Raw genomic sequence first — 17,219 nt, forward strand, 5'->3', positions numbered from 1 at the left:
GTTGTACATACACATTGAAGATGTAGTCCCTGCTCTGGAGAGTTTAAAATGAGGGAGGGGAGAGGCGGGGGAGGAAGAAACAATTTTTATAAAATTCTGATTTTTATTTAAACTGGATTTTTTAAATGTGAATTAAACAGTTTTAATTTTTAAAACAAGATCATTTAAAGTTAAATTTCAAATTATGACCACTTATTTTAAGGTGTAAGCTTAGTACAATATAGTCGTTTAAATCCAATCAATATTCAAGCAGCACGGGTCACTTGCAGGTTTAAACTAGAGTAAATAGTAGATTCTCTATAACTTGAAGTCTTTAAATCATGGTCTGAGGATTTCACTAACTCCACCAGAGGTTATGGGTCTATTACAGGAGTAGGTGAGTGCAGTTCTGTGACCTACAATGTGCAGGGTGTCAGACCAGACTATCACAATGGTCCCTTCTGGCCTTAAATCTGAGTTTGCTTGACATTCTTTAAAATGAGCTGGTGGAAGTCACTGGCTCACCATCTGGAACCAGAGTTGGAAGTGCTAAGACAGCTTTTGACAACAGTGGCCTCTGCTGTGGGTGCAGACAGACTATTTTCTACTTTTCAGTTTATTCAACTGATTCAGTTCAATGACTGACTAATTCATTCAAAATTGAGAACGTGATTAGGAGTTGAAAAGTAGGAAAGCTTGTTTTCCTCTTCCACTCTGTGAATAAAAATGAGATGAGAATACTAATTCTACGAATCTTGAAGGATATGATGACAGACAAACAATCCAATTCACTAACTACAGAGAATACTTCCTTTTCAATAAAACTGTGTTTTGATAAATTTATAATTTTGCATCTATTTTCTTATGTATCCAGCACATTTAAAGTAGATTTAACTAATAACACAATTTTAAAATCCTGGTTTTGTGTTTCTTTAATTCCTACTTTCATCCAAATGCTGTTAGATACGCATTATAAGTGGGACCCAAGAACCAATTAATGCCAACTGGCAAGGAGGCATGCAGGGATTACAGGGTTTGCCTGGGTCTGGTATGTACATTCTAGTTCAAAGGATGTCATGTGAGATCAAAGCTGGTGTCATGCTCATCATCCATATTCTTGCAAAACGCATGTACGGATATTGTGTAAGGCATTATGTATATACATTGAAAATTATGTTCTATGTCTGCGTCTAGGGTGACTGGGCAAACAAAATGGCAAAAAAACAGACAAATCTGGGTGAGTGGGCAACAAAATGGCAGATGAAATCTAATGTTAAATGAAAAGTAACACATACTGCAAAATATAATCCCAACTATACATACAATTACCACTCAAAAAAGATCTTGAGGCTCATAGTGGATAGTTCTCTGAAAACATCTGTTCAATGTGCAGTGGCAGTCAAAAGAGCTAACAATGTTAGGAACCATTAGGAAAGGGATAGATAAACACAGAAAATATAATGCCATTATATAAATCCATGGTATGCCCACACCTTGAATACCGTGTGCAGATCTGGTCGCCTCATCTCAATAAATTATATTCGAAATGGAAGAGGTACAAAGAAAGGAAACAAAAATGACTGGGGCTATGAAACCGCTTCCATATGAGGAGAGATTAAAAAGACTGGGACTTTTCAGTTCGGAAAAGAGAGACGGCTAAGGGAGAGGATATGCCAGAGATCTACAAAATCATGGATTTTGGGGAGAAAGTGAATAGAGAAGTTATTTACCTCTTCACATAACACAAGGGCCACCCAGTGAAATTAATAGGCAGCAGGTTTAAAACGAAAACAAAGAATTACTTCACACAATGCACAGTCAACCTGTGGCAGGGATGTTGTGAAGGCCAAAAATATGACTGGGTTAAGAAAATTTAAATAAATTCATGAAGGATAGGTCCATCAATGCCTATTAGCTAAGATGATCAGGGACACAACCCCATGCTCTGGATGTCCCTAAACCTTTAACTGTGAAAAGCTGGGTCTGGATGACGGGATGGATTGTTTGCAATTTCCCTGGTCTGTTCATTTTTTCTAAAGCATCTGGCACTGGCCACTGCTAGAAGACTGGAGAGTGTGCTAGATGGACCAGTGGTCTGACCTAGTGTAGCCATTCTTATGATCTTAGGGACTGGTCACCAGCAAAGGTGAAAAACAGATTTGTCAGACAAGAAGTGTTTACCTGTTGTGCTGTTCGTATGTAAATTAAGTATTACGGTTCACAATAGGTCTCCCTCTCCCTAGCCTAAACTAAACGGTTATAAAAGAAAAAAATTTTGAAGAGAGAAAAGTAACAGGAAGAAGGAAACAGCGGGGGGGGGGGGAGGGGGAACTGACCCTATCTTGAGGTGCACATCAAAGGTTTGCTCTGCTATATTTTGGGGGGACAAAAGACAACCAGTCATCCGTCACTAAGAAAGTAAATGGACAGCAAGTTTGCTTCATAAAAGAGGGTTCTAAGCCAGGCTTGATTGAAAACGCTGGAGAGAACTTTTGGTGAGGAATCCTCCTGTCTAAAGAAGCTTAACTTGTTAGTTAAATTTAGTCTCTAGAAAGCATGCAATGATTTGTATGTAACTATTTGTTTCCAATACTCCTACATTTTAAAGAAGATTCAAGTAATAGATATGTTTATAGTGAAAATAATACTAAGTGCTATGGTGTTAAGCAAAGTGGTGATCCTGAGTTGACTCTTACAAGCTGGTGTATATACTGTTGCTTTGGCAACAGCAGGTCTGGTAATTCTGTGAGTGTCCAATGGATAAGGGGCTAGATCCTACAAGGAATGCTGCATGGACTTGAGGGTTGGTGTGTGCCTATCACTACTTGTACAGAAAGCGAGGCCTGCAAGGTGGTGCTTGTGTTGGCAGAGGCTAGTGAGTTTCAGGGAGATGATCCACAACAGGCACAGAAGAGACTTCCTCATACTGAGGGCAGGTAGGGGTTAGGTGTCTCACAACCCTGGGTACCCCTAGTGAGCAATGAGTAAAAATATCTAGTAAATAAGAATAGTCACTTACCTCTTTGTAACATAAAAATGTAAATTTAAGAATCTGAAGAATTAAGATATAAATGTAGGGTGTCCTCCTGGTTACCAAAAAGTAGTACCAAATTATACAAACTAATGAGAATCAATTTTTTTTTTTGAGAAAGTAAGAAATACAAGAGCAAAATACAAACTTTAAGTTGATTTAAATCCAGGTTTCCTGCTTACTGATTTAAATCAATCCACCCTAGTTTAAACTCTAAGACCCTGATCTTAAATATTATACATGTACTTCTCATGGAAATACTCCCATATACTCCAATAAGACTACTCCTGTGAGTAGTTGCATGTGCTTAAGTATCTGCAGGACTGGGGCCTAAATGGACAAGAAAGAGCAGAAAAGTATTCCAAGACCAAAAAGCTTTATTATAGAGAGTGTCAAAGTTGAAAGTACATGAATAACTTAGAGGAAAAAGTTATAGAGATATTGCAATTATCTCAAAAACAAGCCTTTTAAATACAGAAATTTGGAGTTAAGGTTAAACTTACAAACAATCCAAACACATTAACGAATGGAAATGTACATTTAGGGCATCCAAACAACTCTGCCTGGAGAAATTCATTGCAATGGTTAGGCAATTCCATGATGGCATACTCGCTCGTGTTATGTACAATGGCAAGTCATCTGAACCATTCCCAGCCACCAATGCAGTAAAGCAGGGCTGCGTGTTGGCCCAACCCTCTCCTGCCATGCTTCAGATGCCTTTCATGAGTGACACTGGGATTGGCATCAGATACCAGACTGATGGCAAGCTTTTCAATCTGAGTAGACTATGGCAAAGACGAAGATTCAGGAAGTGACTGTTCACGATCTTCTGTTTGCTGATGAGACTGTTTCCCTGAATGACAAATCTGAGTCTGATATGGAGTGGAGTGTGGACTATTTCTCTTCAGTTTGTGACAATTTTGATTTCACAATCAATATCAAGAAGACAGAAGTGATATACTAGCCTGCACCAGGAAAGCCTTACGTAGAGCCTACTATCACAGTGAATGGCCAACTGCTCCAGGCAGTGGACAAGTTCATCTATGTTGGCAATACATGGTCACATGCAGTTCACATCGACAATTAAACCAATGCCAGATCTGCCAAAGCAAGTGTCACCTTTGGCGGATTACATGCAAATGCGTGGGAGTGCAGACACATTAGTCAAACAATTCTGAAAGTCTACAAAGCCATTGTGTTTGCATGCACTTTGATGTATGCATGCAAAAATGGACTGTATACAGACACCAGGTTAGGAGGCTGAATCGCTTTCATATGGGCTTTTTGAGGAAACTGAGGATCAGATGGCAAGACAAGTTTCCAGATACTGAGGTTGTGATACAGGCAGGTATTCCAACCATCCATACTCCACTGAAATCACAGATGAAATGAGCAGGCTATGTCACCAAAATGTCAGATGAGCGACTGCAAAAGAAGATCTTTTATGGTGAGCTAAAGGAGGGAAAATGCTCTCAGGGAGGCCAGAAGAAATGTTTCAAAGACTCCCTCAAGTTATCCTTCAGGCATTTCACCACTGACCCAGAGTTTTGGGAAGATTTTGCTTGTGATCGTTCTACTTGGCAAAGTCTCATCCATACTAGAGCTACCGTCTATGAGCAGAGAACTACTAAGGCAGAGCAGAAGCACCAGCAGTGTAAATGTCACAACAGCAGCATGTTAATCAAGTAACTCATAGTGGTATCTCTCGTTCAGTGTGCCACAGACAGTTCAAAGCTCAAACTGGCCTGACCAGCCACTCGTTCACAGAAATCAAAACCAATCAGTAACATCATGGTCATCTTTGAACTTGAAGGACAAATAACAACTTTGCCCTATAGCGACACCATGAAAAAAAGTACAATTGGGATTATCACAAAAGTGTTTATAATCCCAGGACAGATTAAACTGATTTTTAAAAATACAATATTTTTCTCTTCCTGGTGATCTTATGACAGGGTAGAGCTGAGGTAGCACAGGAAGTCTATGCCAAAATTGAGAAGTAAGCCAAGATATCTCTGGTCCCAGTCCTGGATTTTTGGGGCAGCAAAAGGAAAGAAGGCTGGTAACATTGCAAATTGGCAGGAAGGTCTGGTTGTGCAATACAGTAGAACCTCAGTTACAAACACTTTTTGGGAATGGAGGTTGTTTATAACTCTGAAATGTTTGTAACTGTTAAGTTGACCAAACCATTATGGTTCTTTCAAAAGTTTACAACTGAACATTGACTTAATATAGCTTTGACATGTCACTATGCTGAAGAAAAATGCTTCTTTTTATTTTTTTAGTAGCTTGTTTAACACAGTACTATACCTATTTATTTATTTTTTATCTCTGCTGTTGCCTGATTGCATACATCCAGTTCCAAATGGGGTATGCGGTTGACTGGTCAGTTTGTAACTTTGGTGTTCGCAACTCTGAGGTTCTACGGTATGAGGAGAGGTGAGAGTTGGGATGCCTGATTACAAATGAGGGAGAAAATAGAAAGTAATGTGGGAAGGCTGGAATAAACAAGGAAAGCTCCCTGTGTAGGAGTTGTAACAGGAATATCATTTCTTCATTTGTGTATTGTTCCTGTAGTGAAGTTTCAATATGGCTTATTCATTAATACTTATCCATGGATACCACTATTTGGACAACATCGCTACATGGTATAGTTTCATCATACTCTGTGCTGTGAAATGTGATTGCCTGGCATAGTTTCTTCTGTGTCGGTTACTGAACAACATCACTGCTATGATTCTTCAGCACATGATGGTGGTAAATTCATGATTTTAAAATGGATTAGTTTAGAGAGAGGGGCATCCAGATGCTCCATGCCTTTCTTCCCCAAGTAAAAGCATATACAGAAGAGCAGTGAACTGAGCAAGACTGCCACAAATCCATACACTGAATTTGGGGCATTGTCATGTCTCATCTGATGACACAGCATTTTCATGTGATGACACTAAAGTTGTCATGAATTGAAACATCACACGCAGACTACATAACAACATGAGGTAAATTTTTTTATATTACTGCATTTGATTGTGTAAGGGGGCCCTAGTCACATATTGCCACTATATAACTAAGAAATACTAAATGATTATGGTATGGCTTAGGCCCCTTCCAAGACTGTCCTCCCAGGGAGCCTCCAAAAATAATAACCTGATGGTCATAACAAGATATGTTCTCCCCCTCTCCAATGTAACTGACCTTTAAATTTTTTTAAATCCTAAATTACAATACTATTTCATTACCAGCAATTAACCGAACAATAATGGAAAAATTATTGAAGATTTAATTAGAAAAAAGCTCAGCATCCTATTAGAAACATCAAAAGGGCATCTATTATTGCCTATGGCACAAAGAAACTGCATCGTGTCAGAAAAAGTTTTCTATAATATGCAGTTTTAACAGAAGACAGCCATCTCTTTTGCTGCTGTTTTTTGTAATCACCCTTTCCTGAGGTTTCCTTTCTTCCAGCTCTGTCTTTTGATCACTACGGTTATTGTACTGTACCACAGAAGCCAGTAAAAAAAAACACATTCAGTAGGCAGGAAAACTAAAAAAATCCTTCTCCCTAAAAGACTGTAAGGAGACCCCTACCATCATTTTCTTCCAGTCTGACTATAGCACTGATTAGGGAGAAGAAGGTGCCCTTTATGCATTACATGGGTATATGCAAATGGATTCAGTGTAGCACACACTGGCTGACTGCAATGCATTTCTGCTGCAGCTTTTCCATTTGATCCCATCTTCTGGAAGATTTGAAACAGATGAGTACATAGGATTAATTTAATATTTAAAATATGTCAAGGTAAAACCAGAAGCTAGGGTAGGAAGGCAGATCATGAAATAAGCTGTCTGTATGTACAACGTAAGCTTAATTTATTATCTGACAGATGGCTGTGGGTGGGGGGCTGCAGAGCAGGAAGAGGAAGGCGCTGATGAAGTAGCGAGTTCCCAGGATCTGTAACCAAGGCTCCATACATTATCACTGCACAGCTGTGGAAGCCATTGCCTGTTATAGACAACCAAAAAAATCACAAACTAAGAATAAACAGATGCATTATTTTCTTTCTGAGCCTGAAGCCTGCCTGGAAAAGCAACTCTGAGAAGTGTGGACCTATCCCATGTCATATCATTGGGATAACTCTGCACCCCAAAGATGACCCTTTGAACATCAATTACTGTTAACTATTTCACTGCCATCATTTTAGCAGAAACATCCACCTAACAGGCCTGTCCCAAAACTGCAAGCTGCTTCCTACCTTTCCCAAGATTCCAAAACTTCCAGCTTTTCCCTTCACAACTTCTACATTGTAGCTATGAGTTATCAATACCAAAAAAAAAGGCACCACAAGGAAGATGTGGGAGCACCATATAATGGAATACAGTGATTTTAGTTTGGTTTAAAAATAAATAGAAAAGCATGTCTTAATTATACTAATTGATTCCCTATTTATTTTGCAAAACAAAAAAACCCCTGATTTGTAAAATTTGGAAATTATGCAGCAGCATCATTTAGACTGCCAGAGAAATCACATGCTAATTGGTGAATTTAGGTATATCATGCCATGGAATATATGGGCCTTGTTTATCACTACTATCAAAGTCGAGGCTATATCAACATATAACCAAGAAAGTAAATTGGGGGAAGGAGGAAGTGAACTAGAAGTTCACTTAGCAATAAAATCCTAGAGTACTAATACTATGATTGCTATTGAATACAGGCTCATACAGCATTTAATATAGTCATTAAAATGAGCTAAGAGGTGGAGAGTCTTATGTTCCAATAAGATGCCACTACATTGAACCATAATATATAATTCAGTAACGCGTAGGAAATACGGGGTTAGAGGGTGAACAGAAGCTCATGCACCAATAAGCTCTCAGTAACTGAACAGGGACCCTGAACAGGGACCCCAACAGAGAAAGCTGAGGCAGAAGAGACTACTATTTCATAATTTACCTGCAGGAATGGAGGGCACCTTCCTCTTTTCCTCACCCCCACGGTCTGGCTAAAACCAGAACTGTTCAATGCTCTATTAAGGGACTGAGTCCCTGTTTGGAGGAATGGAGCCATTTTGACCGCTGTGTGACAGTGAGTAAAGAGGGAAGACAGGGAGGGACAGCCTCTCTCCAGAGTGGCCTGGAAGAAGAAACGAGGGTAGAACGGCTGGAGATAGTAGGCAGGGGAGGGGCAGGTGAAGAGTAGCAGGGGACAAGAAGAAAGCAGTAAATAGAGAGAACAGGGGTTGGCAAAGGAAGACTAAGTGGAGAGCGAGGGATAGCGGAACAGGACTGCTGGGGGAGATGAGGAGAACAGGGGAGGGGAACAGAATACAGCAGAAGCCGCTCGATACAGGCAGGTTCCGTAAGAGCAGGGCAGGGAAGGAGGTCCACAGGGGATGGTAATAGGGGCTGGAGAGCTAACAAAGAGCGGAGAGCTGGGGCAAGGCAGACAACGGGGTAGGAAGCAGTGGCTGGGAAGCAGAGGCTAGGTGGGAAGCGTTGGCTGGGGCTAAAGGGAGCAGAGACGGGGCACGGCGGAGGCTAGGAGGGAGCACAGGCTGGGGCCCGACGGCGGTCGAGGGCAGCAGAGTCGGGGCAAGGCACAGGCTGCAGCGCAGCGGAGGCTGGGGCACAGCCGGTGCGTGCAAGCGGCGCCGGGTACCTCGGATGCTCCAGCTCCAGCGGTAGAACTCGAGGGTGTCGTTCAGCAGGCTGGACACGAGGCCCGTGGCCCGGCCCGGCTGCTCGGCGGCGGATCCCATGGCGAGCAGCAGCAGCAGCAGAGGTGTCTGGGGCGGGTGCGCTGCGGTCCCTCTGTGCCGGAGCTGCTGCTCCCTGCTCGCGCCGGGCACGTAATTTAAGTGTGTGCCGCTGCTGGGTCTCTCGCCGCAGACTCCGCCTCGCGCTGACCGGCCTGTGCCCGCGGGCAGGGCGCGCGGGCGGGCGCAGCGGAGCAGGCGCCGGGCTCCGCGTCCAGCGACTGGGGATGGTCCGCGGCACTCGGCGCGAATCACGTGACCTGGCCTGCGGCCTCCCGCTGTCTCGCCACAGCACTCCGCAGACACCGCTCCATCACCGGCCGCGCAGGCGCACACGGCCTGGCGCTCAGCCTGGGGCAGGGGCGGACGCTGCCTGCGACGGGAGTTCGCTCGGGAATGGTGGGTGCGGGGGCAGCGTGCCGAGGTTAGGGCGAACGCGGCAGTTCCCAGCCCGCCCGCCCCGGTCCCTCCTCCCACTTGGCAAGGTGGGACCGGCCTGGTGCTGGGGACCCATCGGTCACCTGGTCCCGCGGGGACTGAGTAGTAGCTAGTCCATCCCTGGCAGGTGTTTGTCTGGCCTCCAGCTTGCCCCAGTGCTTCCCCACCCTGACAGCACGTTTCCCCTAAGGGCCAGCCTAAATCCCCATGCTGCCATTTAGCCCCAGGCGTCTTGTCCTGCCCTGGGTGGCTCGCCCTCCCCTCTGTGCAGCAACCTTGTCTGTACCTGCTGACTGTGGCCATGGCTCCCCCCTCAGCCCTCTCTGCTCCAGACCAAACAGCCCCCTGTTGTTTTTCAATCGTTCCTCATAGGTCATGTCTTCTAGACCTTTCATCATTTTTGTTGTTCTCCTCTGGACTGCCTCTTATTTGTCCACAGCCTTCCCAAAGTATGGTGCCCAGAACGGGACACTGTACACCAGTGGAGTCCGTACGAGTGCTGAGTAGAGCGGAAGAATTACTTCTCAAGTCTTTCTTACAATACTCCTGCTCATACATGCCAGAATGATGTTCCCTTTTTTTTTTTTTTTTTGCAACAGTGTTACATTTTTGACTCTCATAATGAATCATAAACTAAATAAATGCTTTTTTCCAAGGTACTCTTTCCTAGGCAGTCATTTCCCATTTTATGTATGTTCAATTGATTATTCCTTCCTAAGTGTAGTATTTTGCATTTGTCCTTATTAAATCTCGTCCTATTTATTTCAGACCATTTCTTCAGTTTGTCAAGATCATCCTCTCTTCCAAAGCACTTCTAACCCCTCCCAGCTTCGTATAGTCTGCAAATTTTATAAATATACTCTCTATGCCATTATCCAAATCATTTATGAATATATTGAATAGAACTAGACCCAGGACTGATCCCTGCGGGACCTCACTTGATATGCCCTTCCAGCTTGACTGTGAACCATTGATAACTACTCTTTGAGTATGCTTTTCCATCCAGTTGTGCACCCCCTTACAGTATGTTCACCTGGGTTATATTCCTAGATGTTTATGAGAAGGTCATGTGAGACAGTATCAAAAGCCTTACTAAAGTAGAGAGATATCACATCTACTGCTTCCCTCCACCCCCACCCCCACCCCAATCCAAGACTTGTTATCCTATCAGAAAAGGACATTAAGTTGGTTTGACAAGATTGATTTTTGACCAACCCTTGATTGTTTGAATATTTGCTCCATTATATTTCCTAGTACCGAAGTTAAGCAGACTGGGTTGCCTTATTCCCCTTTACCTTGATAGGTACTATATTTGCCCTTTTCCAGTCCTTTAGGATCTCACACATCCGCCACAAATTCTCAAAGATAAACTTCTCAAACTTTTGATCAAAATGAAACATTTAGTAGAAGGATACTGAACTAGATGGACCACTGGGAGGTGGCAGATCCCAGTTTAAATCCCTTCTCCCACTCAAGTAGAGGGGGCTCTCCTACATCCCAGGTGAGTACCGTAACCACTGAGCTAAAAGTTATAAGGGAGGGCCTCCCTTTTCCCTGCCCCCTGGGCCAGCCACAAGGGCCCAAACTTGTAGGTGAGCTGGTCCCTACAGTTGAGTTAGGCGGAGGAACACGCATCTACGCCCCTGGTTCATGCATCACTCTGAGGCTTAGGCGTGGGGCTGCAGTGCATATGTGCAGAAGGATAGGCACCAAGGAACTTCTACTGAAAAAATTTAGGGTTTTTTTTTACTTTTGTCAGAGACTTTTATTTTAAACCAACCAAACAATGAAGGTACAGTTTACATTAAGAACTTAGTTTTAGGCAAGTCAGGCTTTTCAATTATTTGTTAGCAGTCATAGGTGGGACTCACTCCTGTATCTTTTTACGCGTTGTAGCGAAAAGGGACATACTGCCCAGGAGTGCCACTCAGATTGAAGTTGCCAGGCAAGTTTAGGTACCTAGAGGGTTCAGTCAGTGACTGGATGATCCCAGGTGCTTCAGAGGAAGATGCAAGAAATCCTTCTTGCAAAAGGAAGTTATGGGCTTACCTCCTGCAAAGAAAAGTTTCCTCTCCACTCCTCTCAGACATTTGCATATTTCCTGAACCCGGTACTTATCGCTCTGAAATAGTGTACTAATCCTTTAAATGATAGCCTGGAGTGTAATCAATGAGGCCCTGCCATGGTGCTGGGCTATATAAAGAGGAAGAGGCAACAAGGTGGAGAATAAAAGTCATGCAGGTTATAGTTTGTGTGTATAGTCATGCAGGTTGTTTGTGTGTTTCCTCAGGGTCTGGGCTAGCTTGAGGCTTTGTTTTGGACTTTAAGTTTGGGAGCTGTGAACCAGGGTCCTGAGATAAGGGCCTTTGAACTATTGTTCCAAGTGCTCCTTCCCTGGGCTATATTAAAGGAAATATCTTTCTTCTGATTAGTTTGTTTTGGTTTCTCATTGACTTGATCTGTGCAAGACGATTTATTAATGCTGCATTGGGAGGAAAATTTAAATGAGGTGTATCTGCAGTGCCACTTCTGGCCATAAGAGGCCCACCCCTTTACAATATCCCTTTCAACCCTTTAAAAAAAAAAAAAAAAGTTGTTACTGATCTTCTAGGATGTCTCAGTCCAGAAATTCTTGAGCTTGCTTTTGGTTTGATATGATAACTCTCTACAGGATGAAAAATCTTATCATTTGCAGACCACCAGCAGTGTGTGATTAGAAAAATAACAAAAATTTAACAGAGCATAGATTTCTGCAGAATTTGACATCTTGTTTGTATGGAAAGCTGAAAACTTTTCATTGGCTTTCTATTGGTAGTTCCACATTTTCTTTTTTTTCCTTTTAAGGAATCAATTTTCACAGTTTGAGGTCTTCTGACTTAACCAGTGGAGTTTGTAAGCTACTTGTATTGCAACTATTAATTTGTATATCTCACAAACTCTACTGGTGATGCCAACAGAGCTTGTATGCTCTTTGAATAAACAGGTGCAAACTGGTCTGCACAGGAGTTGCAATAATGCATCTGTTCTATACTTAAATAAATTTCAGTTGGCTTAAGGGAACTTTCTGCTGTATAAGCTCAGTATGCAATAGTCAAATCATTATAACAATTAAAATATTACGAATTACAATGTGTTTTGTCTATATGTGTCAAGTGCTTTACTATGCATGACATGGTTTGCTCCATTGTTAGGGCTGCCAGGTGTCCGGTTTTCGAAAAGGGATCCTGATGGCTCCAGTAAGCACTGTTGACTGGGCAGTTAAAAGTCTCATTGGCAGGGCTGGCAAGCTTCCTACCTGGCTCTGCATGGCTTCCCATGTGCCAGCTCCGCAGCTCCCATTGACTGGGAATTACAGACAATGAGAGTTGTGGGGGCGGTGCCCATGCATGCAGGCAGCACGCACCACGCAGAATCGCCTGGCCAGGCCTAACCCTAGGGGCAGAGGGACATGTCACCACTTCCAGGGAGCCCCCGGAAGTAAGCACTGCCCAGAGCCCGCACCCCCTCACATACCCCAACCCCCTGCCCCAGCCTGGAGCTCCCTCCTGGAGCCCACAGCCTTGCCGCAGCCCTGAGCCCCCTCCTGCAGCCAAACTTCCTCCTGGAGCCTGCACCCTGCATCCCCTCCTGCACCCCAGCCCTGAGCCCCCTCCCACATCCAAACTCCCTCCTGGAGCCTGCACCCCCTCGCACCTCTGCCCCGGTCTGGAGCCCCTCCTGCACCCTGAACCGCTCGTTTCTGGCCCCACCCCAGAACCTGCACCCCTAGCCCAGAGCTCATACCCCCTCCCACACTCCAACCTTCTGCCTCAGCCCAGAACCCCCGTCCCATACTCCGAACCCCTCGGCTCCACCTCCCAGCCCGGAGCCCCCTCCTCCACTCACAGCCCGATCCCACAGCCCGCACCTCAGCTTCCTGTCCCAGCCCGGAGCCCCCTCCTACACCTTTAGCCCCTCATTTCTGGCTTCACCCCGGAGCCCGCACCCCTAGCCCAGAGCCCTCTCCCGCTCTTGCACCCTAACCTGCTGCCCCAGCCCAGTAAAAATGAGCGAGTGAGGGAGGGGGAGAGTGAGAGACAGAGGGAGGGAGAATGGAGTGAGCAGGGGGTGGGGCTTCAGAGAAGGGGCATGGCAGGGGTGGGGCCTCGTAGAAGGGGCAGGGCATGGACAGAGCAAGGGTGTTTGGTTTTGTGCGATTAGAAAGTTGGCAACCCTATCATTGTATAGATGGAGTAACTGATGCACAAAGAGATTGAACAGCTTTTGCAGGATCATACAGTGAATCTTTAGCAGAGTCAGGAATAGATCCCAGATCTTCTGTCTATAATCTACCCTATAATCAGTTCACTAGACCACATCTTTCCTTTCATGTTTCTTTAAAACAAACAACAGTGTCCTGAATCAAACAAATTGGGTGCTGTATCAGAAATTATACAAAGGTGCTAGTTCTCAATGAGGAATATGGGAAAAATTCAGCCCTGGTATAAGAGATTACAGCTCAAACTGATTTCAATGGACACTAGACGGGTGTAGACCAGCATAGATACAGAAACAAATTCAGTACTACTTCAAGTTTCAAACTTCTACCATTTTTGCTATGGCCCTATCCAATATTATAGTTACATTATATCCAGTAATTCTCATGGCTGAAACTTTTTATCTATTTATATAGTGCCTAGCTCAATGAGGCCATCGGTGCTTAATTTGTAATGAAAGAGGTGCCAGGGCTCAAACAATTCTTTTACTTTCATAACTGATGTGGCAATCGCAGAGGTGTTGGGGCTATGACCTGCCAAGCCTAGAGGTGCCCTGGCAAGGCCTGGCACAAATTAAGAAGAAGGGGCCACTATCTCAGACTGGGTCCAACTGAAACTGCTGAGGCCATAGAAAGTAGGAAGAATGTAATTATCCATGTTGGAATTTGGCCAGGACAGGAGGCAGACATCTCTATTTTTAAGGAAAATATTATGATATTTTTAAAGTAATGCTATCTGACTTAAGAACATATTGTTTTCGTAAACACTTTTTTAAACCTAAGCTAACAAATAAAAGCTCAAATTATTAAAAGTTTAATTAGTATTTTCACATTGTCATGTTTGTTTACCTTTTGCATTTCTCTCATTATGGACAACGAAAACAAACTAGTAAACTTTTGTTGCTAGCTAGTTGCTTATCTTCATTCAAGAACAGTGCTGAAGTCTTTGGGTGCAGTCACCACAGTGGAGTGTATAAATGTTTGCTTTAAAATGTATCTATTGTAATTTAAATATCATGTAAACATTGCTATTGGACTTAGATTTTTGTAGTGGCTTTTTAAAAAACCAAACTGAAATTCTTGTGCCAAATTTGACCTGATTGTATCCTTTCAACAGTCACAAGTGAAAAGGATCTCTTGTTCTGGGTTGATCCAAAAGATGAACCCTCCATTTCAGAGTGCTCCCTAGCCTCCTGACATTGATTCATAACTAATTACTGGAGGTTTTATCCTAAGAAGGAGCCATTTAGTTTATGTGTTATCCACAGTGTATTTGTGTGTGTTCATATGTGCAAATGCATGTTCATAGCTTTATTTGTGTTTCAAGTGCAGCTTCTTTTGAAAACTAGTGTTACAGACATGAGAACTGTGATAACCTCAGTAAAGTGAAGATAGTGGTAACCTCAGAAAAGTGTGCATGCTCTTACTGGCTAGTATTGGGACTCTCCCAAGTCCCAAACACAATGTAAAATTCTCTTACTTTTACAGAGCCAAGTATTGGCTATAATATCTGCCACAGAATCTACCTTTTTTTTCCCCGGGTGTGGCAAGCACACTTTTGCAATGAAAGATGCATATGCATGAGTGTATGGTGAATTACCTGGTGTATTGAGGGCATTATGTTGAAACTAGAGAAACCTGTACAGTCACATCTACAGCACCTTGCTAACTAACAAATGCAACATTTGCCTGGCTCTTACACCACAGGTGTAGTACACCCACCTTAGTAGGTGTGTAGCTACCATGATTTGTATCCTGGCTTCTATTCTAGTATTTGGCTGAAATGTAGGGAATATTCCTCAACAGATGCCAATTGTGACAATATAATTAGGTGAAGATTGTCTTGATTGTGCAAAGTGTACACTATCTGTAGCTCATAGGTGCTGGAACTATGGGTGTTGCCACACCAGCTGACTTGAAGTGGTTTCCATTATATACTGGGTTTACAGTTCAGTTCAATGGCTCTCAGCACCCCCACTATAAAAATTATTCCAGCACCCCTGCTCTGGCTGTTTCTGTAACTACCTAAATATGGGTGTAAATGTCATTGCTAGGCATACCCTTATTTATGTGATGTATTGGGGGTGTGGGGGAAGTTACACCCTTTATTTATCAGCCATGAATTAAGGTTCTGAACTTGAATGACCCTGAATACATTCAACACTTTACTCTACCTGCATGCTATTCTTGAGATTTAAGTTCTTCTGAGGGAGTATCCAATTGCCACAAGCATGCCTATGATGAGAAATGTTATCTGCCATTGCATTATACACTTCATAAACATTAATTTACCCATACAAGACTCTGGGGAGATAGGAAGGTATTATCTTCTTTGTTTTAAAAAGGAGGAAATGATCTCAGAGAACACATAACTTGCTAGCAAGCCCTAGCTCTCTGGAATCAGTTAATGAAAAAGTGTGGGACTTCCAACAAATGTAACCAATTCTTGTCCGTTATTATCAAACCATGATGCATTTGGCTTGCCTCAGGATTATAGGGTGGGTCACTGTGATGTTTGACTAAAGCTTATCTTCCAGAAAGGAATCTAGTTTTGATTTGAAGACTCAAGAAAAGGAGAATAAACTACTTCCCTTGATAGTTTGTTCCAATGGTTAATCATATATATCTATATCTATATATCCCACCCACCTTATTTCTAATTTGAATTGTCTGGCTTCAACTTCCAGCCATTGGTTCTTGTTATGCTTTCTCTGATACATAAAGAGCCCTTTATTACCCAGTATTCTCTCCTTCTGAAGGTACTTAAACACACTTATCAAGTCACCTCTCAATCTTCTTATTTAAATGGAAGTATATGTAACATGGGTAAATCCATACTGCATTTCATCCCAAGGTAGATCATGCTAGACTAACTTGATGTCTTGTCTTATGAAAGAAAGAAAAGGGAAATGCAGTAGATCTATCTGGACTTCAGAAAGGCATTTGACATGGTACTGTGTGAGAAACTATTCAACTTGGAGACGATGGGGATTAGTATGAGAATTGTAAGGTGAGTATGAACCTGCTAAAGGGGAGGAGACAATGGGTTGTGCTAAAAGGACTCTCAAGGTGGAGGGAGATTACTAGTGGAGTTTAAGGACTGATCTTCATCAGTATATTTATTAGGTCTGTCAATTAATCGCAGTTAAGTCAAGTGATTAGTGTAAAACAATAAACTAGATTTTGAAAATTATGTGTGATTAATCACAGTTTTAATCACACCGTTAAACAGTAATAGAATACAAATTTAAATTTATTATAAATATTTGGATATTTTTCTACATTTTAAAATATATTTATTTCAATTACAACACAGAATACAAAGTGTACAATGCTCACTTTATATTATTTTTATTACAAATATTTGCTCTGTAAAAAGAAACAAAAGAAATAGTATTTTTCAATTCACCTCATACAAGTACTGTAGTGCAATCTCTATATCATGAAAGTGCAACTTATAAATGTTGAATTTATAACATTCAAAAACAAAACAATGTAAAACTTTAGCACCCACAAGTCCACTCAGTCCTACTTCTTGTCCAGCCAATTGCTAACACAAACAAGTTTCAGAGTAGCAGCCGTGTTAGTCTGTATTCGCAAAAAAAAAAAGGAGGACTTGTGGCACCTTAGAGACTAACAAATTTATTTGAGCATAAGCTTTCGTGAGCTACAGCTCAGTTCATCGGATGCATTCAGTGGAATCCGATGAAGTGAGCTATAGCTCACAAAAGCTTATGCTCAAATAAATTTGTTAGTCTCTAAG

The 17,219-nt window shown here is 42.5% G+C and overlaps 1 protein-coding gene across 2 annotated transcripts in view; it reads right to left on the reverse strand.

The window, feature by feature from the left end:
• Positions 1-9,079, reverse strand: part of ELOVL4 (ELOVL fatty acid elongase 4) — a 65,076-nt gene extending 55,997 nt beyond the window's left edge. The window contains exon 1 of one of the 2 annotated variants that reach the window (XM_073336520.2): positions 8,667-9,079. In XM_073336520.2, coding sequence (XP_073192621.1) covers positions 8,667-8,766 — 100 coding nt within the window. In that variant the 5' untranslated portion in view covers positions 8,767-9,079. The remainder of the gene's footprint in view (positions 1-8,666) is intronic. The other variant, XM_073336521.2, reaches the window with a different exon arrangement.
• Positions 9,080-17,219: the final 8,140 nt, after the last annotated feature.

Source organism: Lepidochelys kempii, chromosome 3 (genome assembly GCF_965140285.1).
Source record: "Lepidochelys kempii isolate rLepKem1 chromosome 3, rLepKem1.hap1, whole genome shotgun sequence".
Taxonomy (NCBI): Eukaryota; Metazoa; Chordata; order Testudines; family Cheloniidae; genus Lepidochelys; species Lepidochelys kempii.